This window comes from Spermophilus citellus (assembly GCF_964194105.1).
Source record: "Spermophilus citellus genome assembly, chromosome: 13".
Taxonomy (NCBI): domain Eukaryota; kingdom Metazoa; phylum Chordata; class Mammalia; order Rodentia; family Sciuridae; genus Spermophilus; species Spermophilus citellus.
The window spans coordinates 58,533,014-58,558,845 of NC_138193.1; the positions used below are offsets into that span (position 1 = coordinate 58,533,014).

The 25,832-nt window shown below is 38.9% G+C and overlaps 1 protein-coding gene across 4 annotated transcripts in view; it reads right to left on the reverse strand.

The window, feature by feature from the left end:
* Window positions 1-25,832, reverse strand: part of ARHGAP25 (Rho GTPase activating protein 25) — a 95,474-nt gene that overhangs the window by 7,483 nt on the left and 62,159 nt on the right. For all 4 annotated transcript variants that reach the window (XM_081264897.1, XM_081264894.1, XM_081264895.1 and 1 more), the window contains 6 exons: window positions 18,867-19,074; window positions 10,332-10,464; window positions 7,569-7,642; window positions 5,810-5,931; window positions 4,793-4,989; window positions 1,493-2,022 (listed from right to left, as the gene is read on the reverse strand). In XM_081264897.1, the coding sequence (XP_081121023.1) occupies window positions 1,493-2,022; window positions 4,793-4,989; window positions 5,810-5,931; window positions 7,569-7,642; window positions 10,332-10,464; window positions 18,867-19,074 (1,264 nt within the window). The remainder of the gene's footprint in view (window positions 1-1,492; window positions 2,023-4,792; window positions 4,990-5,809; window positions 5,932-7,568; window positions 7,643-10,331; window positions 10,465-18,866; window positions 19,075-25,832) is intronic.

A 25,832-nucleotide genomic window follows, 5' to 3' on the forward strand; every position in this document is an offset into this window, starting at 1 on the left:
TTGTCTTAGAGTGTGATGTGAGCTTTCTCTAGGGCTGTTTTGTTCACTGGAGATGTCACAGAAAGCATGTAATTCCACAGATGATTGATGATAGGTTCTTAGACAAAGGAGCTGCATTTTGCTTTTGATGGAGCTCTCTGCAGGGAACAATGGATGGGGGGCTCACAACAGTCTTCCTTTCAGGTACCTGAGTCTAAATGGATGAAGTATCCATAAATACAAAACCCCGCTAATTCACATTTCAAGATCTTATGACTAGTGCTCATGCAGGCAAACTTAGATGGAGGTTTTCCTCTTGCGAAAAAGAATTTGCTGGCCAATCATAGTACAAATAAAAAAAATTATCTACCCAAAGGAATAAATTGTGGGCAAACATTTTTGGAATTTGTATGAGATTGTAGCACCAGCTACCCTAACTGGCCTCCCACTTCCGTTTGCCTCCTGCAACCTGTGCTCAACAGAAAGCCAATGATCAGACAAAGCATTAAGTGAGGTAGAAACTGTCCAGAAGCTTCCATCTTAATCAGGCTTCTTGATGGCTGACAACACCCTACTGTGCCCTGAACACCCTACTTCTCTTCCCGGATCTCCTACTCGTCACTCTCCTCCTACTCCAGGCTCTTTAGCTCTTGGTGGGCAGAATATGCCAGACCTACCTGCTTCTAGGCCTCTGCACCTTTTCTTCTCTTTCCCCATCTATGGGCCTCCTGTGTCCTCATCTCCTTTAGGCCTTTACTTACACACCTTCTTAGCAAGGCATTCCCTGACCACCCCATTTAACACTAGCACTTCTAACTGACCTCCTGAACTCTCCAAGGCCGAGAGCATTTTCTACCATCTGGCATGACATATATTTTATTTTATTTTAAATATATATATATATATATATATATTTATTTAGAGAGAGAGAACATCTTTATTTTATTTTTATGTGGTGCTGAGGACCCAACCCAGCACCCCGCACATGCCAGGCAAGCGCACTACCGCTTGAGCCACATCCCCAGCCCCATTATTATATATTTTTATTGATTGCTTGTCCTCACTAGAAGAGAGCTGTCTATAAGCACAGGCACTTTTATCTGTGTTGTTCAGTGCTGTTCTCCAACATCTGGATCAGTGCCTGGTCCACAGGAGGTGCTTATGAAATATTTGGAGAATCCACAAATGACATGATATGAAATATTTTTTAAAGTTCTTCTTAACTCATTAAGGCCTGTTTACCTTAAGGGACCACTATCTGGAAAATGTTGGTAAAGCTATTTAGGCTTAGCTATTTAGGTTTTTATAAATTTAATCTAAAGTTTAGAGTTTTCATTCATTGAGGAATCTCATTTCTCCCTTAATCCTTTGACTTATTAGGCTTGACTGCTATAAGATTACTGTCTTCCCTAAAATTTTCATAATGTGAATTTTTTGGCCAATAAGAACAACATCTATTGCTTCCATAGATGGAAACCAAGTACCGCCTGGTGCTCCTCTTACCATAACTTACTTTTTAATCTGTTCCTCATACATTTGCTTCTGTGTTTCTATTTCCTTTTGTAGTTCCTGGACCACCCTCTGCAAAGAATCAATTTCCTCTTCTCCAGAGTTCTTTCTTGCAGGCCCAGTGTCAGAGTCTGTGCTGGCAAGAGGATCTCTCTTGGAGTCACAGGCAGGGGCAGAGAGTGCACTGGGTTGATTCCCAGGGGACCCGGGCTGGGCAGGGACGTTATCATAGGTAGAAGTCCTCTGGGAGTCTGAGAGGTGGCGCAAGTCTTGAGACAAGGTTCTCCTGTGCCCTTCCCCTGTCTTAGCGTCTGATGAAGGTGACCAGAACTCATTTTTAAAGATCTCCACTTTGCTACTGTTGGCACCTTGAAAAGCTGATGTCAGGAAACATTTCCGGTTAGGGAGCGTTTGAGTCCTTTTTCGGGATTGCAGCTTCCAATCTCCTGGCTTTTCCTTGGGGGTTTTGCTGTTGTCCTGATGCTGGTCACTTGGCTGTGGTCCAGTAGGGCTTGTGGCATCAGAGTCACTTGCCTAGAAAAAATGGCCATGGGTGTTACATGGGATTTTTCCATCTATGTGTTCTGCCCCTAAGATAAGGACTAGAGTCTTGCAGAAATGAGTCACATCTGTGACACTTTTAATTAGGAGACCATCTCTTAATTTGTCACTTTTCTTGATTATCTGCATGGTAATTTTCCAAAAAGATACTGTACATAAGGAACGTGTCATGCTCTAAAGATGAAGCACTGATTAAAATCATTTGCTTGATGTGGTAAATGAATTATTTTATGAGCGAATGAATCCTTTCTATGGTTCAAAATCCAGAGACCATAAAGAAAAGTTCAATAAATTCAATTGACATGCATTTCCATAACCTCCAAAAGTAAAAAGAGCAAAACTAAAACAAACAAATTATCCCATGCTAAACAAAAGAAAAATGACAAATTGGCCAAAATACTGGCAATACATCTCCTAGGCAACTCTCCCCAATATACAAAGGGGTTCCCATTGGCTACTCTTCCTATCACATAAAGCTTACACAAATTGGGAAGAAAAAGATCAACAATCAACATAAATATGGGCACAAGACAAGATTAGACAGGTCATAGAGGAAAAAATGCAACCAGACCTTTCACATAAGAAACAATGTTCAACCCTCTCTCATAGTAGGAGAAACTCAAAGTAAAATTATGAAAATAACAGTTCTCACCTATCAGATGGGCAAACCCCTAAATCTGATGGAGCACTTTGTTAGTGAAACTGTAGAGAAATAGGTTCTTTCAATGCACGGCTTGTAGAAATATAAAATGACACAAACTCTAATCATTTTTATCAAAATTACAGTTTTTGATCCACTTACACTCTGAACCAGCAAAACCACTTCTGGGAATTTATCTCACAAATATATCTAGCTGACTACAAAAGGAAGTGTGGTCAAAGTTATTCCTTGTGGCCTTGTCTGTGGTGCAAAGGGCTGAAAATAAGCTGAGCATCTACACAGACTGGTTATGTAGAGTATGGCACATGTACAGAATAGAATACAATATATCTGCCAAAAATATGAGGTCATGTGAGGTAGCTGTTTATGTGTCAACATGAAAAAGTCTCTAGGGTATACCACAATGTTAAAAAATGCAAGAGACAGAGTAATGTGTACAGGTAGAAAGAGTGCAGGTAGACAGAAAGAGAGAGAGAAATCATGCTACATTTTGTGTAAAAAGAGAGATAACAATTTACATTCAAGTCTCTATATTTGTACAAAAAAAATTGAAGGCATGAATAAAAAAACTAATAAAAGTAGGAAAGAAGGTGTGTGAGAATAGGAGAGGGAACACGACTTTTCAATGCACATCATTTTCCTCACTTTTTGAACCATGTGTATATATTGTATATTTTAAATTTAAATGAGAGACAGAGACAGAGAGACAGAGACAGACAGAATTGAGCACAAAACATAAAATGTGAAAATCAGGGTTCAAGCTCCCTCTATCATACTCCCTGGTGTCAGAAGCACCTGGTTCCTGAAGTGGAATCTAGACCCGAGTCCTGGTCTATAACATTCTAGTGCTGTCATGCTAGACCAACTGGTCGACCTCTCTGGCCTAAGCTCCTCAATCAAAAAATATAAATGGCAGGGAGGATGTTGTGGCTCAGCAGTGGAGAGCTTGCCTAGCACAAGTGAGGCACTGGGTTCAATCCTTGGCACCACATAAAAATAAAATGAACGAAATAAAGGTATTGTGTCCATCTACAACTAAAAAATGGGTTTTTTTTTTTAATGATCATGGTAAATTTTGTCTTACAATCATGGTGAGGACTCCAGAGGTGATCTAATTAAGTTTCTCAGCATGATAGCTGGCCACAGCAAACACCAAATAGTGGAAACCTGACAAATAAGTATAGCAATGGCTATTCTCAAAGACTGCTAGGATAATTTTTTCACAGGAAATATGAACATTTTTAAAGTGCAATTTAATTCTTGAGTGTTAGTAGGATGCCTATGTCCAGACACATTTCATTTAAGAAAAGCCACAGCTACAATCACTATCACTTTTGTTTTCTCATCTTCAGGACTAATAGTACTATAGGTAGTTTAAATTATCTGGTCAACCAGAAATCTTAAATTCATTTCTTGGCCACACATAAAGATGAAGCTGCTATATAAAGTTCACATGGTCTTTTTAAAAATATTTGTCCTTATAAATATATAAAAATATTTGACCTTTGTAAATTATTGCCCTTGAGTCATCTACATGTTGGAATCTGCAGTTTGGGGACATTGGGAACGTGAGCTCCAGCTCTTCTGTACAAATGAGGGGACTGACATTGCTGAGACAGCTTATCAGGGAATGAGAAGTATTACACGAACATATCACTTAACTCTGAGGAAGGAATCACGTTTCAGGGTTAGCAGGAAGCCAGTTCTCTCTGGACTTTCACACAGAACTTTCAACAACTCTCACCAAAACATTTACAATGTGGTATCTATTTTTTCCCCTTGAACTTCCCTGGTATGTGTTTGAAAAGGTTTCTCTTTTAGAGAGACTTGCAGAGGGGATGGCACTGCCCAGTCTTTAGGCAGCTTGTATGCATGTCAGTGACTCCATCTCCATGAAGCCCACAGAAGCCAAATTTTAAAAGAGGCCAGGAATTCAAGATGTGTTCAGTGGGTCTGCAGCAGCTGGGGCCCCTGCCATAGCATCATCCATAATGCCAGATTGTCACCCAAAGCAGCTCTACACGAAATGACCTGGATGAAAGGAAAGTTCTATGGTGACAGAAAGTTTTCTCTGTGTCTTACCGTGTTACTGAAGCTGTCCGTCCTAGAAATTGGGGGGTCTTCAGTGGCATCCCAGCCCACAGAGCTTCGGGGCACTGGAGGTTTCTTGGGATCATTTTTCTGGGCAGAGGGGGACAGGGGAGCATCCTTGGACTTCGGGAAGAGGACTTCATGGTCTCTGATCATCATGGTCATCACTCTTTGGATCTGAGGGGTCCCTGAAAGAAAGAAGAAAGAGATTTGTAGTGCTGGACTATGGGATAGGAGGCAGGTAGTTAGTCTTCAACAGTTTCCAACCATGATTTATCTCCAAACTCGGCCCTAAACCACAGGGCCCCAAAGAACCTCATTTTGCTTCTTTCAGGACCCTTCTTAATTGCTTGGAGTAAGAAATTATGGTGAAAGGGATGGTCTAAGATGGTGAAAGAGGGAGTCATGAAGGATATTTTCAGCCTATAGTTCTCTGGATTCATTTCTGATCAGGAAAATAGCAATATGACAAAAGAAAAAATGAAGACATCATTCATTTATGCTGTGGTCCTCAGTGACCCCTGGTTTCACACTGGACACCTATCAAATGTGTGCTGGGTACACTAACTTCCAGCACCCATGGCAGGCATCAGTACTCAATGCCAGGACTTTTGCTTATGGAGACAAGACACAACCTCAAAAGTCTTCTCCATCCAGGTTTTCAGAAGCCTTTTTGTGATCTGACTTACAACATGAAATCTTGTTTACTCCACCTAATAAAGAGTGTTTAAAAGTAATTAAAAAACTAGGAAACACTAGCTGTTTACATGTCAGCCTACTATGCTGCGTGACCACAGGCAAGTTCTTGTTCTCTCTCAGATGTGTGGTTTGGCAAATGGATGTCATTCCAGCCCTCTTTGCCTCCCAGGGCTGTTAACACGATTCAGACAAGATAATCAATTGAAAGCCCTTGGCAAAAATGCAGAGCCGTGCACAAACAGGAGGGACGGTGCTATCATTTGTTGCTGCCTCTGGGCCTGCCTTCTCTGCAGGACTAGGCTTGTGTACCTCTCATGATCACAGCAGGGTCTTCAACCTTCGATCGGATGAGATTCACACCAATCACTGTAGCCAGGTTGTCCACGCTCATCTTGTTGACAGCACAGTTCAGCTGGATTTCATGTAGAAACCTGCAGGCAGCCAAAAAATCCCACAGTAGAAAACAGGAAGTTGCCAGGAGAAAGTACTTAACAGGTACAGCAAGATTCTTGCTAGATCTCAACTTTTTCCTTCTGTCTCAGGAACGGAATCAGTCTGCTCTGCCCACAAAGAGTTTAGCTTTGGCCTGAAAGATTCAAGACTAAGGAGGGAAGAGAAACCATGGAGGATTGCCCAGCTGCTGGGGGCTGGGTGGGTCTGGGCACACAGAATCACATAAGCGGGCGGCTGGATGAAATTCAGGGAGCTAAGGGATGACCAGAGGGACTAAAATGGGCAAGTGACTGCCCACCTGTCTTGCCTTTATATACTTGTCTCCCAGTTCTCAGAGACATCCCACCCATGTCTCCAGAGAGGAACACATTATCAGTGAGGTCTCAGAGACAGAAGCTATGGTGCAGCCTCCTTCTCATCCTCCCCTCAGAGGAGCCAGCAGAGGCTCTAACCCTCAGCAGGTCCCAAAACTGACCATTAATTTAGATTATTTTTATCCATTTGAGGCATGAAATTCTCAGACTCACTGTAAAAGAAACAACCACCACCAAAGCCTGAACAAATCCATAAGGGAATTTCAGGGTACTTTTTCTAAAAAAAATTTTTTTAAATGGATAGACTGTAGCAACATAACTGTACCGTCATGCAAGACCAAAGAGCTAACAAAAATTTTTAAAAATATGATATCAATGGTGATAATCAGAGACTTGCCAAAACCTAGGAAGTTTCCAACTATAAAAAATAAAAATAAAGTCCCAAATATACAGAAATTATTAAATAATGATATGTCCAAGTGATAAAACATTATGATATATTATGGAGTCATTTATAATCCTATTTTATGATATAGGAGAGTGCTCACGGCACAAAAATAAGGCAAAAAAGTCAGATGAGATTTAAAAATTTCAATCTGATATAAAAATGTCTTCCTATTTTCAGATGGATGTATGAAAAGATCCATCACAGAGAGAAACATCCAGAAGGAAACATGTCCAAATGTTCATAGAGATTAGTGCTTGCTACAAGGGGGATTGTGTAATTTTCATTTTTTATTTACAATTTGCTGTATCTTTCTGGTTTCCAAATCAAGCAAGTAACACTTTTATGATCTGGAAATTATAACAAATTTATTTTTACAAAATAGAAGACAAAATTTGGGTCTGTCTGGGATGGTGATTCAGGTTCCCACCCCAGCACACTCACATCACAAGAATGTCACATGGCAGGTCCCCAGAAAAGGTTGAAGGAAACAAAAAGCATGGCTCATAATAAATGTCTCTGGGGTGTTAAGTTATGGTCCTGTGTCAGGAAGACCAGAGATCATTCTAGAAACATTAAAAAGATTCTGGGTTCTCTGGCATGTCCCAGGACTCTGGCAAGCATGAAGGAGGAGCTTATTCATTCTGAGTGCCAACCAGATTTCTAGGGATCCTTGAAATTATCTTGTAGAAACAGGAAGCTTCCTCAGTGTTATGTGAATAGAGTTGACCTTTCTAAGTTCTGGGCCTGAATCTCTGCAATCTTGGAAATAGTTTCTCCTTTTCTAACCAGAGAATTCGTTCTGAATTTTCTAATATGGCCAAACATGGTAGAGTTGACATCAGGAGACCCTCACCTGCAGATGTAGCTCAGGAGACTATAGTTGTCCCGAGGAAGGCTGGAAAGCTGCTTTATCAATTCCTGCTGAGCCTGGGAAGAGAGTTTTAACACTAGTAAGGAAACCTACCCAGTTGCCAACGATGAGATCAAGCAACATAATTGGTGCATCTGTGCAGAAACAACACTTTGGCAGTCACTCCTGTTCCTATACTTTTGTGAGTTTTTAAAAATTACTTGGAAATAACTGTAAGTTCTCAGAAAGTTGCAAAAAATAGCACAGGGTGTGCCAAAGTTTTTGTTATGGTGCATTTTTTTTTTTTTACATTTGTCTGGAATTCTGCCAGCCTACTCCACCCTTGACCTTGAGCTACTATAAAACCTGGACAATTTTACCCACTCACACAATAATTGTTTGCTTAATGCATGTTTGAGATGTGATGATCCATTAAATAAAGAATTGGACCATAATCAAATATCTCCAGAATCACTTTCAAAGTAAATAGGCTTAAGAAGGCTTGCAAGCTCTGTAGCCTTGCTGAGACCTGCTGGGACACAAGGACAGGCTGACCAAGCCAGAGAGCTGGTGCAAGTTTGGGCTGGTCAAGCTCTGTGACGGCAGTGGATATCAGGAGTGGTTGCTGGAGGAAAGCACGTTCCAGAGAGAGGAAGGACACGAGACCTTTGTTCTTTTCAGCTATCAGTGGGGTCTACAGTCATCATCTATGATCTTCAGCTTGTGAGAGTACACAAGTCCACATGTGGCTCAAGGGTACCCTCATCATAAAACCTGAGCTGCTCTCCTGGAGAAAACCCACCCTGTAACATTGTGAGTCCAAATGCAGCCTCATGGTGTCTGATCCAGAGTGCCTACTTCATGATGAGATCCCTCCTTGTCAGCTGAGCCCTCCCTCCAAGCAACTACCTCTGCCATATTTTAGCTAGTGAGATCTTGGCCCTTGGTATTAATATGCATCACCATGGACATAGAGACTTTCAAATATGTTGAGATTGGAGATGTTGGGAGAAGGTGGTCTAACAGGAGGAAGTTCAGGGGTTGGAATCTTGTTTGTGCTGCATCTGAAAGTCTTTCTTCTTCTCCCTAGAACTGAGGGGTGGGATGTCATCTGAAACATCTGTCTTTTTAGCCCAATTTTAAAACTTTTTTATAACATTTTTTTTCATAAAACAATAAAATTGATTTATTAAAAGTCTATAAATCAAGACTTTTCATATCCTCATCTCCCTCACCCCACAAAATTCATAATTTACATACAAAATATACTACATCAGATCATGTGATCTAATTTTATTCAGAAAAACAGCTATAATGGCCACAGCAGGTGAGCTACATCTTTATTGCTCTCTTCCTGTCCCAGTTTTGAAATGTAAAATAGCCTTTCTACTCATGCCTGGATCTGAGGCTTCCCACTGTCAGTCAGGATGGCAATTCTCACAGCTGTGTTTTCCTAAGGGGTTAGAACACTATTTCTTCATTCATTTGAAAATTCCATTAAAAAAAAATATATATATATATATATACATACATATATTCATAGTCTATGGAGGTGACCTTCAACAAATTCTGAGGCAGATTAGAAAATAAACCCCCATACCAATATTCTTTAAAAATGTCACTCACTATGTCATATCCCTTAGCCCTCAAAGCAATCCTGGGTATTGTGAATATTATGAAAATTTTCTCAGCCCATGTTGTCTATCAAAATAGCTAATTAATACATGTGGTTATTTAAATAAATTAAATTAATTAAGAATTTGATTCCTCGGGTACACTAGACACATTTCAAGAACCCAATAGCCATGAGTAACTAGGGGTTACTATAGTAAATGTGGATAGTGCAAATATATAATGGTTCCATCCTTATAGAAAGTTCTATTGGTCTAAGAAAGTAAACCAAATCTCATAGAAGACACATAATTTGCCCAAGGGTAAAAGCAAAGTTAAGTCCAGGTCTTCATCAGAGGTTTTTCTCTGCACCACTTTGCCAGACAGAGTTTTAGAAAAAGTCATGCTAAGTCAACCTAGTTAAAGGGGAGACTTAGACCCCCAAATTAACTGTGTAGCACAAATATATTCATGGACATTTGGTATTAAAAGTCTTTGTTAAAAAAATGAAGGTTTTATTGCTGTTAGTTATTTTGTTGATTAGTCAGTTGGTTTTCTAATATGATTCCTGTGGTAGTGGACTGTGAGACCTCTATGGAAACAATCTGCATAAGATCAAAACTCCTGCTGGTGAACTTATGTACTCTCACTAGCATGATGCTGCAGATGATGATTCCAGACCCCACGGTCAGCTATCACAGAAAAAAAAATTCAAAGCAAACCTTCCTGTCCTTCCTCTCCCTGGCATGTGCTTTCCTCCAGCAACCATTCCTGATATCCACTGCCATCACAGAGCTTAACCAGCCCAAACCTGCACCGGCCCTCTGGCTTGGTCAGCCTGTCCTTGTGTCCCAGCAGGTCTCAGCAAGGCTACAGAGCTTTTAAGCCTTCTCAGGTCTGTTCTCCTTCTCTCATTATTTTAAAAGTGATTCTTAGATAACTGACTGTGGTGCATTACCTTCCTTAGAGAAGGCTGGGTACCAATCACCATGATAGGCATCATCTGTCATTATGCTGCAGTGGAAGACCCAGTTTGACAAAGCATCTCACCAAAGGGTGTAGGTCCCACTGATTCACTGCTTCCTGCCATAAGAGTGTTCAGGAAACCAATCACTTTGTTCTAAAGCAGGACAACTGAACTAAGGAGACACAAACCTTTGCTTCATCTGCATTCATGAGCTGCCCACAGAGAAGGAAGCCCTCATACTGACTCCAGGGAACCACTGGCTCTGGGAGGTCTCGGAGGTAGAGCTTTAAGAGAGAAGCCACGGTGTGCACATCTGTGTCTCTGGAAGAAAATAAGCAACACTCCTTGACTCTCCAGAACTCTTCTCACCTCCACCCTGAGTACAACCAGGAGTTCCTAGGGAAAGTTGCAAACTGTAGAGTCCCACACATTTTTACTTATTCCTCCTTCTGGAACCCAACCCTGTACACTTTCCCCCTCTATTTCCACCCAACTGCTTCAAAGTTAAATTCAAGGTCCACTTTTTCACTAAACCATTTTCAACTATTTTGTTTTTACTGCTTTCTTCTTTCCTCAAGTCATTTAGATCTAACAATTTGCAGTCTAATTTGTCTCTAATTTTCTATGTGTTGACTCTTTTATATCTTTGACCCACTGACTTCTTAAATCTCCCAGAGTGCTTAAAGTAACTCTCAGATTCATTCATGGATTTCCTCAATAATCCATTCAACTGATAAGCAACGAGAGGACTTTTTTCTTTTGTTTTGTTCTTGTCAAGCACGAGGATTTTAGATCCAAGAGATACACAGGATCCCTGACCTCACTGGCCACACAGCTGGAAGGACATCAGTGTTTCCAGGTCCTTACCATGATGTGTGGTTAGAGCCATGAAATGGGAAGCCCGGGACCCAGGAAGTGGATGGGCTCAGGAAGTATATCATATGGAAGTATAGAAAGGGAACCCGAGCCAGGGTTGGGGAGCCATAGGTGATTTGTCAGATGAAGGAGCACCTCTGAGAAGTGTCAAGGAGTTACACCATGAGACAGATGGCATGTGGCTGGAGGGTAAGGAGAGGAGTTCCCACTGTAGGAGCTGGGACAACATTCAGATGACTGTGTGATTGAGTGAAAGAGACTGGCTCTGTGGTTCAGTTTCTCTATTTAAAGCCGAGGTTGGCAAACCACAGCCTGGAAGGCGAATCTGGCCCAGCCCCTGCAAGCTGAAAATGAGTTCTATGTGTTTGAATGATTGAGGTAAAAAAAGCTCAAAGACTATCTCACAAGATGTCAGAATGGAGAAGGTTGCTTTCCTGAGGCTGCTCTGTGGTATGAAACCAAGAAAGCAGACAGGTAGCTTCTCAGCAAGGTGGATGAACAATAGCACCAAAAAATGGTGAGGGGGACTTTACTGGAATTTAAAACTGGATTCTGAAAGCAAATCAGAGACTCAGGAGGCTGGGTATAATAAAATAAGGAAGAAATCCTAGTACCACAGCTGCCACGGCCAGAAGCACCAGCCAGGGTGGTTCCCCCATGAGCCAAGTAGAAGGACAAGGGAATTAAACCTAAATTTTTAGGAGGCCTGAAATGTGTCTGGGTATGAAGAGTTTAGAGATCAAACCCAAACTGTGTGACATAGAGTGTGCCTAAGTGACCAGGAGAAAATCAAACATGGGGATAAGTTTACACAGGGGACAACTGGTCATGGAAACCCACCTGACTCCCCGCCACCCCAATCTGGTTGTTTGTAGGATGGGCTAGGAGACACGTGATAGGCTGGGAATTCGAAAGGGCAGGGGTGGGACAGATTGAGTTTGGAGACTGAATCCAAGACCAGGAAATATGGGATCTGTAGGTGACATAGTGGCTCCTCCACCACACAAGTAGAACCCAGGGGAGGTCCCTGGGGTGCAGTCTTCCAGCATAGACTGGCAATTTCTGGGCCCCAGAGGTACACCAATTTAAAATCTCCAGACCAGCTGGCATTCAGTAAAGAGCCTGGAATCCACCTAAGCCTAAACCCTGCCTCAAGGAATTCCACCTGTGACATTACCACTCCAATCAATCCAGAGGGTAGAATTCTTTAACTTTTCATCTGGGTTTTTTTTTTTAATTTCCTTCCCCCCCCCTTTTTTTCTGTGTTTAATTGTGACCTTAATGGTTCATGGACATTTATACATATTCATATTTGTTTTATTTCCCATTTCTAGATTTTGAAACCAGTCATTGTTCATGGATCATTTTTTGAGAACTAGAATGTTTGATTAGTATATTTCAGTTTTGTTTTGTATTCTTTTATTTTTATTTTTTAAAAATTATATATATATATATATATATATATACATATAGTAACTCTATATATATTTATTCTCTAACCTATTTCCCTTTTCTTCTGCTAACAGCCAATCTATATTTTTTATCTCTTTTACTCTTCCTTTAGTTTTTTACTTCTATCTTCTTTCCTACTCCCTCACAATCATCACATCCTATATCACTTCTATTATCTTCCTGTTCACCATTTAAAATTGTAAACCCTTTTGCAAACTTACTGTTCTTATTGTAGGCAATAACTGATCATATTATTTCTGTTTTTTTGTGACAACTAACATTGTAGATGTCATAGCAGGAATATTTGGTTTAATGCTTTATATTGTTTGCATGGTTGCTGTTATTATTTCTCTCCCCATAAATGGTAATATACTGGAAACCTTCAGGGACATTATAAATCCACAGGGTAGAAACTCTACTGCCTCACATTCATACTATTAGATGGGTAGACATTCAAACAACATGAAAAAGAAAGAACTAAATCATCTCAAACAAACAAAGATACACCAATAACAGAATCCATTGACACCACAGTGGAAGAAATGCTAGAGAAGGAGTTTAGAATGTACGTGGTTAAACTGATCTGCAAGGTAAGGGATGATATAAGGAGTGAAATCTTGCAGTAAATACAGGAAGTGAAAGATCACTTCAAGAAAGAGAAAGAGATTCTAAAAAACATCAAGTAGAAATATTCAAAATGAAGGAATAAATAAGACAAATTAAAAATTCAGTTGAAAGCATTAAGAGCAGACTAGATCACTTGGAAGACAGTTTCAGGTGATGAAGAAAAAATATCTAATCTTGAAAAGAAAGTTGACCATGGAAAAAGATATTAAGAAACCATGAACTTCCAAGAAATATGGGATAACCTGAAAAGTCCAAATTTAAGATTAATCAGGATAGATGAAGGCTCAGAGACACAAGTCAAAGGAATGTACAATATTTTCAATGAAATAATATCAGAAAATTTCCCAAACCTAAAGAATGAAATGGAAAATCAAGTACAGAAAGCTTACAGGTCCCCAAATGTGCGAAATAACAACAGATCCACAACAATTATGTAAATGCCTAACATACAATATAAGGATAAAATGTTAAAAGCTTCCAGAGAAAAACGACAGGTTATTTTTAGAGGGAAATCAATCTGGATCTCAGCTGATTTCTCAATACAGACCTTCAGAGTTAGAAGGTCATAGAATAACATATTCCAAGCTCTGCAAGAAAACGATGCCAGCCAAGAATACTATACCCAGAAAAATTAAGTTTCAGATTTGACAATGAAATAAAAACCTCCATGATAAACAAAAGTTAAAAGAATTCACAACTAGAAAGCCTATACTACAAAACATACTCAATAAGATATTTCATGAAGAAGAAATAAAAAATAAAAGTGAAAACCAGCAAAGGGAGAAACTACACTAGAACAATAATCAATCAAAGAAGAAACTAATTCAAATTAAAATCCAGAAATAAATCAAAATCACAAGGAATAAAAATCATATTTCAATAATAACACTGAATGTAAATGGCCTAAACTCATCAATCAAAAGACATAGACTAGCAGATTGGATTAAGAAACAAGACAATAATATGCTGCCTTCAAGACACTCACCTCATAAGCAAAGACATCCACAGACTGAAGGTAAAAGGATGGGAAAAAACATATCATTCACATGATTCTTGTAAACAAGCAGGCGTTTCTATACTTATATCAGATAAGTATAGAAACTTTTTCAAGCCAAAGTTAAAAGGGACAAAACAGGACATTTTATACTGCTTAAGGGAATTATACATCAATAATACATAACAATCATAAATATTTAAGCCCCAAACAATGGAGCATCTATGTACATGAAACAAATCTTTCAATTTCAAAGGGGAGTAACCAAGGACAGGGTAGAGACGAAGAGCTGGAGAAGAAGAATAACATTAAACAGGGATGATAGGCGGGAGGGAAAGTGAGAGTTAAGGGAAATTGCATGGAACTGGAAGGTGAGCCTCAGGGTTATACACAATTACATATAAGAGGAAAGGAGGAGTAGGAGAAAAATTATATAAGTGGAAGAAACGATTTATAGTAGAGGGGATGGAGAGAGAGTAGGGGAGGGGAGGGGAGGGGAGGGGTGAGGGGACAGTGGAGAATGGGATAGACAGCAGAATACATCAGTCACTAGAAAAGCAATTTGTAAATCAATGGAAATGTAACTGATGTGACACAGCAATCTGTATACGGGGTAAAAATGGGAGTTCATAACCCACTTGAATCAATCTGTGAAATATGGTATAATAAGAACTATGTAATGTTTTGAACAACCAACAATAAAATAATTAAAAAAAAAAAAGAATCAAATAGACTACAACACAAAAATACTGGGTGACTCTAACATACCTCTCTCACCATTAGATAAATTCTCCAAACAAATACCTAGATAAAGAAGCTATAGAACTAAAAAATACAATTAATTAATTATGATTTAATAGACACATATAGAATATTTCATCCATTGATGACTGAATATACTTTCTTCTTAGTAGCACATGGATCCTTCTCTAAAATAGACCATATCTTAGTTCACAAAGCAACTCTTAGCAAATATGAAAAATAGAGATAATACCTTGCATTCTATCAGATCATAATGGAATAAAATTAGAAATCAATAATAAAATAAAAAAATAGAAGCTACTCTAACACCTGAATACTAAATAATATGCTATTGGATGGCGAATCAATAGCAGAGAAAATCAGGAGTGAAATAAAAATAATTATAGGTAAATGAGAAAAGCAATATAGCATTCTAAAATATCTGGGACACTAGGAAGACCTTAGAAGATGGAAAGATCTCTTGCGTTCCTGAATAGGCAGAATTAATATTGTCAAGATGGCCATACTACAAAAGCTTTATACAGATTTCATGCAACTCCTATTAAGGTTCCAATGATGTTCTTCATAGAAATTAAAAAAGCAGTCATCAAATTCATTGGAAAAATAAGAGACCCAGAATAGCTAAAGCAATTCTCAGTGAGAAAAGTGAAGCAGGAGGTATCACAACACCAGACCTTAAATTACACTACAGAGCTATAGTAACAAAAACAGCATGGTATTGGCAGCAAAACAGACACGTAGATCAATGGCACAGAATAAAAAATACAGAGACAAACCTACATAAATACAGTTATCTCATACTAGATAAAAATGCCAAAAACATAAACTGGAGAAAAGATAGCCTTTTCAATAAATGATGCTGGGAAAACTGGAAATCCATATGTAAAAAAAAAAATGAAATTAGACCCCAGTCTCTCACCCTGCACAAAAATCAACTCAAAGTGGAACAAGTTTCTTGGCATTAGACCAGAGACCCTGCACCTACTAGAAGAAAAAGTAGACCCAAATCTCCATCATGTTGGCTCAGGAACCAAATTCCTCAACAAGACTCCTAAAGCACAAGAAGTAAAAAAAAATCAAGAATCAATCAATGGGATGCTATCAAACTAAAAACTTCTTCACAGCAAGAAACAATCGAGAACATGAAGAGAGCCTATAGAATGGGAGAAAATCTTTGCCACCTGTACCTCAGATAGGGCATTAATCTCCAGGATATATTAAAAACTCAAAAAAATTTAACACCAAAAATCAAATAACTCAATCAATAAATGGGCTAAGAAACTGAACAGACATTTCACAGAAGAAATACAAATGATTAACAAATACATGAAAAAATGTTCAACATCACTAGCAATTAGAGAAATGAAAATTAAAACTACACTGAGATTTCATCTTACTCCAGTCAGATGGCAATTATCAAGAACACAAGTAATAATAAATGTTGGTGAAGATGTGGAGGAAAGGGTAAGCTCATACATTGCTGGTACGATTGCAAATTGGAGCAACTGCTCTGGAAAGCAGTATGGAGAGTCCTCAAAAAACTTGGAATGGAACCATCAATCGACCCATTTATCTCATTCCTCAGAATATACCCAGAGGACTTAAAATCAGCATACTATAGTGACATGGCCACATAAATGTTTATAGCAGCTCAATTCACAATAGCTAAGGTATGGAACCAAGTTAGGTGCCCTTCACCAAATGAATATATAAGGAAAATGTGGTCCATATATAAAAGGGAATATTACTCTCTCATAAAGGCAAATGAAATTATGGCATTTGCCAGTAAATGGATAGAACTGGAGGCTATTATGCTAAGTGAAATAAACCAACCCCCCAAAACCACAGGCTGAATGTACTCTCTGACATGTGGATACTGACTTACAATGGGGTGGGGTGGGGGTACAGGGAATGGAAGTTTAATGGAATGAAAAGCTGGGAATGGGCGAAGGAAGGAGGGATGGAAAGGCGAAAGACAGTAGAATGAATCGGACATAACTTTACTATGTTCATATATGAATACACAACCAGTGTAACTCCACATCATGTACAACCACAAAAATAGGAAGTATACTCCACGAGTATGATATGTCAAAATACATTCTACTGTCATGTATAACTAAAAAGAACAAATGAAAAATATTAAACTTAAAAAAATCTCATGACGTGAAAATTATATAAAATTCAAATTCCAGTACCCATAAATTGAATTTCAGAAGAACACAGCCACATTTATGTATTGTCTTTGCTTTCTTACTGTAAGAACATCATGTACTACTTGTGGCAATGACCATCTAGCCTACAAATCCTAAATATTTAATATGTAGCCCATTAAGAAAATTTTTCATACCCATGGCTTCCAAGGGCTAGTGTGTTCATTCTGCAGAGCTGTAAGGGAAAATAAATCTTCACCTACCATATACAGTCATGTGTTGCTTAACAACAAGAATGTGTTATAAGAAATGAGTAATTAGGCAATTTAGTCATTGTGTAAACATCATAGCGTGTACTTCCACAATCCTAGATGTTCCTATGTTGTAAACCTAGACTGTATGGTTTACACCATTGTATATGTGGTCTGTCATTGACCAAAACCTTATGTGACAATATGATTGTCTTTGAAGCTCTTTAGTGAAGAAATGTTTATTTCATGTTAAGAAAAACTGCTGTTCCTCAAAGAAAACTCTGGGAGTATGTTGGAAAGCTTTGAAGTGGTAAGAGGTACAGACAACCTGAGAATCTCCTTGGTTTCAGCAATGGGGATTATAGATCAGACTGGGTGAGGGCAACTCCTGGACAAAGGAGAGGATGGGTGGATTGGGACAGGAGAAGGGAGACATTTGAGGCAACAGAAACAAGAACACCATGAGTACCTGACTGTAAAGCTACATCTTGGATTTGTGAGTATATTTTTCTTTTTGGTTTTGCTCTTGATAGCCTATTATTGGCACCATCTTCTGAGAACTTCCCCTTTTGCAACTTTTGAACTTTCTACCTCAAAAGGAGAACACAAGCTGGCCTGGAGCCCTGTCTATACTCCATGGCTGACCTCAGGAAATCTAGGGCGGGCCCATTCCCTTAACACAGGGATTCTGAAAAAAAAAAAAAATACCCTGCTTAGTCACTGTCTAAAAATGCCTTTAGGCACAGTCAGGTTGGGAAATGTACTATTGCTGAAACACAATGAGAGGTTCCCAAGAAAAATGGCAGAAAGATAATCAGCTGACAATCTGCAGGACGGCAGTCTCTGAATGCTCCCATGTGGCAGTTCATCCCGCTGTCTTTATTAGAACCTAGGGACTCTGGTTTGACTGGGGCCTCTCCTTCACCACCCACATCCATCAATCTCCCAAAGTCCCTCAGTTCTGGGATGTCATGTAGAGCCCTCAGCCCCCACCCCTTGCCTTTCACTGCACTAGTTCAGAAATTCATTGCCTTTTCCAAGATTCTGTGCCAGCCTCCTCTCTGAAGTCCTGCTTCCAGAATCCTGTTCCATTATACACTGTCCACTACCTGTCATAGCCCCCAACACAGAAAACACCCACAGACTGAATGAAGAAAACAAAGAAATGAGAAAAACAGCATAAATAGTAAAAAACAAACAAACAAACAAAAACTGGGTCGTTTAAAGTGAAACAACAATAAAAAAGACAAATCATTCGATACAGTACATTCCCTGCTATATTGCGCGCCTGTAGGCTCAGCTCCTATCTTCCCAAAGGGTGGCTTTAGAGTAGTTTCCAGCTTTCTGCCCTACTCTGCACATCCTGTTCCCTGTATCCTGGATGTCACTTATCCCAGAAGGCTCTAGTGCGGGTTCACATCATCTCTGCTATAAATAACAGCAAACTCTCTTGACTGTGTTACAGGTCCTGAATTCTAAACTGTGAAGAGAACAAAAGGCTCTTTCTGTTGTAAGCCACAGTTCTTGGAAGTGTCTGTGCAGGGCCCATGGCTCAACTGGAATAGAGAGGTCCTCTCACCGGGCCAGGCAGAGGAGAGGGCCACGCACCTGTCAAAGGAGGGCCGCTCCCCGGCATCAAAAGCATCTCTCAGCTGCTTCACCAGGTTGTCCTGGCCGGGCAGGCGGAAGATGCCCTCTTCATTCACACCGTGCTCCAGGATGAACTCTGCACACTTCTCCACCAGGATGGGCACCAGGTGGGGGCCGAACTTCTGTTCATAGGCCACAGTCTCATCCAAGCGCTGGCCAAACACCGCTGGAAAGAGAGCAAAGCCCATCATTCGGACCTTTCCTAGATCAACTGACAGATCAAAGTGCTTTGCTTACTTTTCTGTGTGGCCTGTGGCTTTAAAGAATTCAGTGCAAAGATACTAACCAAAACACGGGAGACAAATTACTCATTATATTTCCTGAAGCTATAAATTTGGGGCAGTCTCTGTCAGGTTTTTTTTTTTCTATTCACCCACATATTTATATATTTAAAACAACAGCTAGAGTTTACCAAGTACTTGTGTGCTAAGGATGGTACCAAGTATTTTGTACACCTTTTATTATTTAATCTTGAATCTATTTTACGTTAAAGACACTGAGCTTAGACATGCTAGTGAACTTGCCAGCTCATATATAGGACACGGCACCGTCAGAATTCAAGCCCAGACAATAAACTCCTGGGAACGTGCAGTAAACCATGACAGCAAGCAACCCATTTTGAATTCTGCTTGTGTCAGAGAGCATGAAAGCATAATGGCCACACAGGGTTGTCTCATACTGTGCTAAACCATTGTGACATTTAAAATAACTACTATTATAAACATTGCCACAGTGCACACATTCTCCACCCTCCTGGGGTGTATGTAGCACACATGCATTATGTCTAATTAATTACTTAGTTAATTAACACTTGGCTAGGTAAACAGACATTTGATTCTTTTTTTTTAATTGGTTGTTCACAACATTACAAAGCTCTTGACATATCATATTTCATACATTAGAATCAAGTGGGTTATGAACTCCCATTTTTACCCCAAATACAGATTGCAGAATCACATCGGTTACACATCACATTTTTACATACTGCCATATTAGTGACTGTTGTATTCTGCTACCTTTCCTATCCTCTACTATCCCCCCTCCCCTCCCCTGCCCTCCCATCTTCTGTCTCTACCCCATCTACTGTATGTAATTCATTTCCCTCCATGTTTGTTATCCCATTCCCCTCATAATCTCTTATATGTAATTTTGTATAACAATGAGGGTCTCCCTCCATTTCCATGCAATTTCCCTTTTTTTTCTCCCTTTCCCTCCCACCTCATGTCTCTGTTTAATGTTAATCTTTTCTTCCTGCTCTTCCTCCCTGTTCTGTTCTTAGTTGCTCTCATTATATCAAAGAAGACATTTGGTATTTGTTTTTTAGGGATTGGCTAGCTTCACTAAGCATAATCTGCTCTAGTGCCATCCATTTCCCTGCAAATTCCATGATTTTGTCATTTTTTAGTGCTGTGTAATACTCCATGGTGTATAAATGCTACATTTTTAATCCATTCATCTATTGAAGGGCATCTGGGTTGATTCCACAGTCTAGCAATTGTGAATTGTGCTGCTATGAACATCGATGTGGCAGTATCCCTGTAGTGTGCTCTTTTAAGGTCTTCAGGAAATAGTCCGAGAAGGGCAATAGCTGGGTCAAATGGTGGTTCCATTCCCAGGTTTCCCAGGAATCTCCATACTGCTTTCCAAATTGGCCGCACCCGTTTGCAGTCCCACCAGCAGTGTACAAGAGTACCCTTTTCCCCACATCCTCTCCAGCACTCATTGTTGTTTGACTTCATCATGGCTGCCAATCTTACTGGGGTGAGGTGGTATCTTAGGGTGGTTTTGATTTGCATTTCCTTGACTGCTAGAGATGGTGAGCATTTTTTCATGTATTTGTTGATTGATTGTATGTCCTCCTCTGTGAAGTGTTTGTTCATGTCCTTGGCCCATTTGTTGATTGGGTTATTTGTTTTCTTATTGTCTAATTTTTTGAGTTCTTTGTATACTCTGGATATTAGGGCTCTATCTGAAGTGTGAGGAGTAAAAATTTGTTCCCAGGATGTAGACTCCCTATTTACCTCTCTTATTGTTTCTCTTGCTGAGAAAAAACTTTTCAGTTTAAGAAAGTCCCATTTGTTGATTCTTGTTATTAACTCTTGTGCTATGGGTGTCCTATTAAGGAATTTGGAGCCCGACCCCACAATCTGTAGATCGGAGCCTACTTTTTCTTCTATCAGACGGAGAGTCTCTGATTTGATATCTAGCTCCTTGATCCACTTTGAGTTGACTTTTGTGCATGGCGAGAGGAGGGGATTCAGTTTCATTTTGTTGCATATGGATTTCCAGTTTTCCCAACACCATTTGTTGAAGATGCTATCCTTTCTCCATTGCATGTTTTTAGCTCCTTTATCAAATATAAGATAGTTGTAGCTTTGTGGATTAGTCTCTGTGTCCTCTATTCTGTACCATTGGTCCACCCGCCTGTTCTGGTACCAGTACCATGCTGTTTTTATTACTATTGCTCTGTAATATAGTTTGAAATCTGGTATCGCTATACCACCTGATTCACACTTCCTGCTTAGAATTGTTTTTGCTATTCTGGGTCTTTTATTTTTCCATATGAATTTCACGATTGCTTTATCTATTTCTACAAGAAATGCCATTGGGATTTTGATTGGCATTGCATTAAACCTATAGAGAACTTTTGGTAATATCGCCATTTTGATGATGTTAGTTCTGCCTATCCATGAACAAGGTATATTTTTCCATCTTCTAAGATCCTCTTCTATTTCTCTCTTTAGGGTTCTGTAGTTTTCATTGTATAAATCTTTCACCTCTTTTGTTAGGTTGATTCCCAAGTATTTTATTTTTTTTGAGGATATTGTGAATGGAGTGTTTTTCCTCATTTCCGTTTCAGAAGTTTTGTCGCTGATATACAGAAATGCCTTTGATTTATGTGTGTTGATTTTATATCCTGCCACTTTGCTGAATTCATTTATTAGTTCTAGTAGTTTTTTTGTAGACCCTTTTGGGTCTTATAGGTATAGAATCATGTCATCTGCAAATAGCGATAATTTAAGTTCTTCTTTTCCTATTTTTATGCCTTTAATTTCTTTCGCCTGTCTAATTGCTCTGGCCAGTGTTTCGAGAACTATATTGAATAGAAGTGGTGATAGGGGGCATCCCTGTCTTGTTCCAGATTTTAGAGGGAATGCCTTCAATTTTTCTCCATTCAGAATGATGCTAGCCTGAGGCTTAGCATAGATAGCTTTTACAATGTCGAAGTAAGTTCCTGTTATCCCTAGTTTTTCTAATGTTTTGAACATAAAAGGGATGCGGTACTTTGTCAAATGCTTTTTCTGCGTCTATCGAGATGATCATATGGTTCTTATCTTTAAGTCTATTGCTGTGGTGAATGACATTTATTGATTTCCGTATATTGAACCATCCTTGCATCCCAGGGATGAATCCTACTTGATCATGGTACACAATTTTTTTGATGTGTTTTTGTATCCGATTCGCCAGAATTTTATTGAGGATTTTTGCATCTAGGTTCATCAGAGATATTGGTCTGTAGTTTTCTTTCTTTGAGGTGTCTTTGTCTGGTTTTGGAATCAGGGTGATGTTGGCCTCATAGAATGAATTTGGTAGAGCTCCCTCTTTTTCTATTTCCTGAAATAATTTGAAAAGTATTGGTATTAATTCTTCCTTAAAGGTTTTGTAAAACTCCGCTGTGTACCCATCTGGTCCTGGGCTTTTCTTGGTTGGTAGTCTTTTGATTGCTTCTTCTATTTCATCCATTGATATTGGTCTGTTTAAATTGTGTGTATCCTCCTGACACAGTCTGGGCAAATCAAAGACATAAGAAATTTATCAATGTCTTCACTATCTTCTATTTTATTGGAATATAGGTTTTCAAAGTAATTTCTAATTGTCTTCTGCATTTCTGTAGCATCTGTTGTGATATTGCCTTTTTCATCTCATATGTTAGTAATTTGAGTTCTCTCTCTTCTTCTCTTCGTTAGCATGGCTAAGGGTCTGTCGATCTTGTTTATTTTTTCAAAGAACCAACTTTTTGTTTTGTTAATTTTTTCAATAGTTTCTTTTGTTTCAATTTCATTGATTTCTGCTCTGATTTTAATTAATTCTTGCCTTCTGCTACATTTGCTGTTGTTTTGCTCTTCCTTTTCTAGGGCTTTGAGATGAAGTGTGAGCTCATTTATTTGTTGGTTTTTCCTTTTTTTGAGGAATGACCTCCAGGCGATGAATTTCCCTCTTAAAACTGCTTTCATTGTGTCCCATAGATTCCGATATGTTGTGTCTGTATTTTCATTTATCTCTAAGAATTTTTTGATTTCCTCCTTTATGTCTTCTGTAACCCATTGATCATTCAGTAACGTATTGTTCATTGTCCATGTGATGTAGGATTTTTCCTTCCTTCTTTTATCATTGATTTCCAGTTTCATTCCATTATGATCTGATAAAGTGCATGGTATTATCTCCACTCCTTTATATTTACTGAGGGTTGCCCTATGGCATAATATATGGTCTAATTTTGAGAAGGATCCATGTGCTGCTGAGAAAAAAGTATATCCACTTGATGATGGTTGATATATTCTATATATGTCAGTTAAGTCTAGGTTATTGATTGTGATATTGAGGTCAACAGTTTCTTTATTCAACTTTTGTTTGGAGGATCTGTCCAATGGTGAGATAGGTGTGTTGAAGTCACCCATGATTATTGTGTTGTGGTCTATTTGATTCTTGAACTTGAGGAGAGTTTGTTTTATGAACGTCGCAGCGCCATTATTTGGTGCATAAATATTGATAATTGTTATGTCTTGTTGGTGAATGGTTCCTTTTAACAGTATATAATGTCCTTCCTTATCCCTTTTGATTAACTTAGTCTTGAAGTCGATTTTATTCGATATGAGAATGGCCACCCCTGCTTGCTTACGAGGACTGTGTGCGTGGTATATTTTTTCCCAACCTTTTACCTTGAGCCTGTGTATGTCTTTTCCAATCAGATGTGTCTCCTGGAGGCAGCATATTGTTGGATTTGTTTTTTAATCCATGTTACCAGCCTATGTCGCTTTATTGGAGAGTTTAAGCCATTAACGTTTAGAGTTACTATTGATATATGGTTTGTACTTCCTGCCATGTTTGATTATTTATCTCTTTTTTTCCCCTAATTTAGTTTGTTTCTCCATGATTAGCTTTCCCCCCGTCCTCTGTCTTTACCGAGGCACTTCCCGCTGATGGTTTTGGTTATTGTTTTTCATTTCTTCCTCGTGTAGAGTTTTGCTCAAGACGCTTTGCAATGCTGGTTTTCTGGCTACAAATTCTTTTAGCTTTTGTTTATCATGAAAGATTTTTATTTCATTGTCATACCTGAAGCTTAATTTTGCTGGATACAGAATTCTTGGTTGGCATCCATTGTCTTTCAGTGTTTGAAATACGTTGTTCCAGGATCTTCTCGCTTTCAGCGTCTGTGATGAAAAATTCGCTGTTAACCTTATTGGTTTACTCCTAAATGTAATCTGCCTCTTTTCTCTTGTAGCTTTTAATATTTTCTCTTTGTTCTGTATATTGGATATCTTCATAACAATGTGTCTTGGCGTTGGTCTACTGTGATTTTGTGTGCTCGGTGTCCTGTATGCATCTACAATTTGTATATCTGTTTCCTTTTTTATTTCTGGAAAGTTTTCTGTAATTATTTCATTCAGCAGGTTACTCATTCCCTTGGTATGAATCTCTGTGCCTTCCTCTATCCCGATGACTTGTAAGTTTGGTTTTTTTAAGTTATCCCAAATCTCCCGGATGTTTTTCTCGTGATTTTTTACCAGCCTAGACTCTTTTCAAGATGATATATTTTGTCTTCATTATCTGACGTTCTGGCTTCTACTTGCTCCACTCTGTTAGTGATACTCTCGATTGAGTTTTTAATTTGGTTTATCGTTTCCTTCATTTCTAGAATTATTGATTTTTTTTTATAATCTCTATCTCCTGATAAAGATGCTTAACTTCTTCTTTTATCTGTTTATGTAATTCATTCTCAATGTGTTCTTTCGCTGCTTGAATTTGCTGTCTCGTATCCTCTTTAAGGTTCCATTCCATCTGTCTAAGGTGTTCCTTGAGTTCTTTATATGACCATTTTTCTGATGACTCTAGGTCCTCCTGAATATTTAGGCTGTCCTGCATTGTTTGTACTCCTTTTCTTCCTTGCTCTTTTATGCTCATGATACTTCTTGTTCTGTTTGACTGCTGAGTTACTGTTTACTCTTATAAATTTATTTGATGCTTGGGAGGAGAGGTATTAGAAGCGAAGGGAAGAAGTCACTAAAGAGATTGAGTGTAGGCAGGTAGAATTCAAGAAAGGGGGAATAAGAAAATTGAAAAGAAATGAAAAGACAAAAGAAAAAATGTGAAAAGAAAGAAAGAAAAAACGAAAAAATAAAAATTGAAAACAAAAAAATTATAATGATAATAAACAAATGGAAATTAAAGTTTAAAAAATAATAGTAATAATAATAGAATAAAAAGAATTAAAAAATTGAAACCATTAATAAGAAAGTTGAAGAACAACAACAACATCAACAACAAAAAGTGAAAATAAAATTTAAAAAAATATCAATAATAATCATTAAAAAAATAATAATAATAATAAATGCAGTCATAGAGCTCAATTAACTTCTCTTCCAGTAGGTGGAGCTATGCCCACTGGGCCAGGCTTCTCTTCTTGATGGGTGGGAACCAATCACTGTTCCTTAGCTCTTCTTCTCAGACTGTGCGGGTCTGCAATCCTGAGTGCCTAGGGCCTTCTCTTGTGGTTCCTCAAGCCAGGCCCCGCTCACCTGTGACGCTCGCCACAATACTGGCTACACGCCGGGTCTGCTGCTCCTGGGAGCCCTGTTTCCATGGATGCCTGGGCACACCCTTTCTGTTTGCCTCCCTCAGACGCTAAGTTTGTAGGGCTTGGGG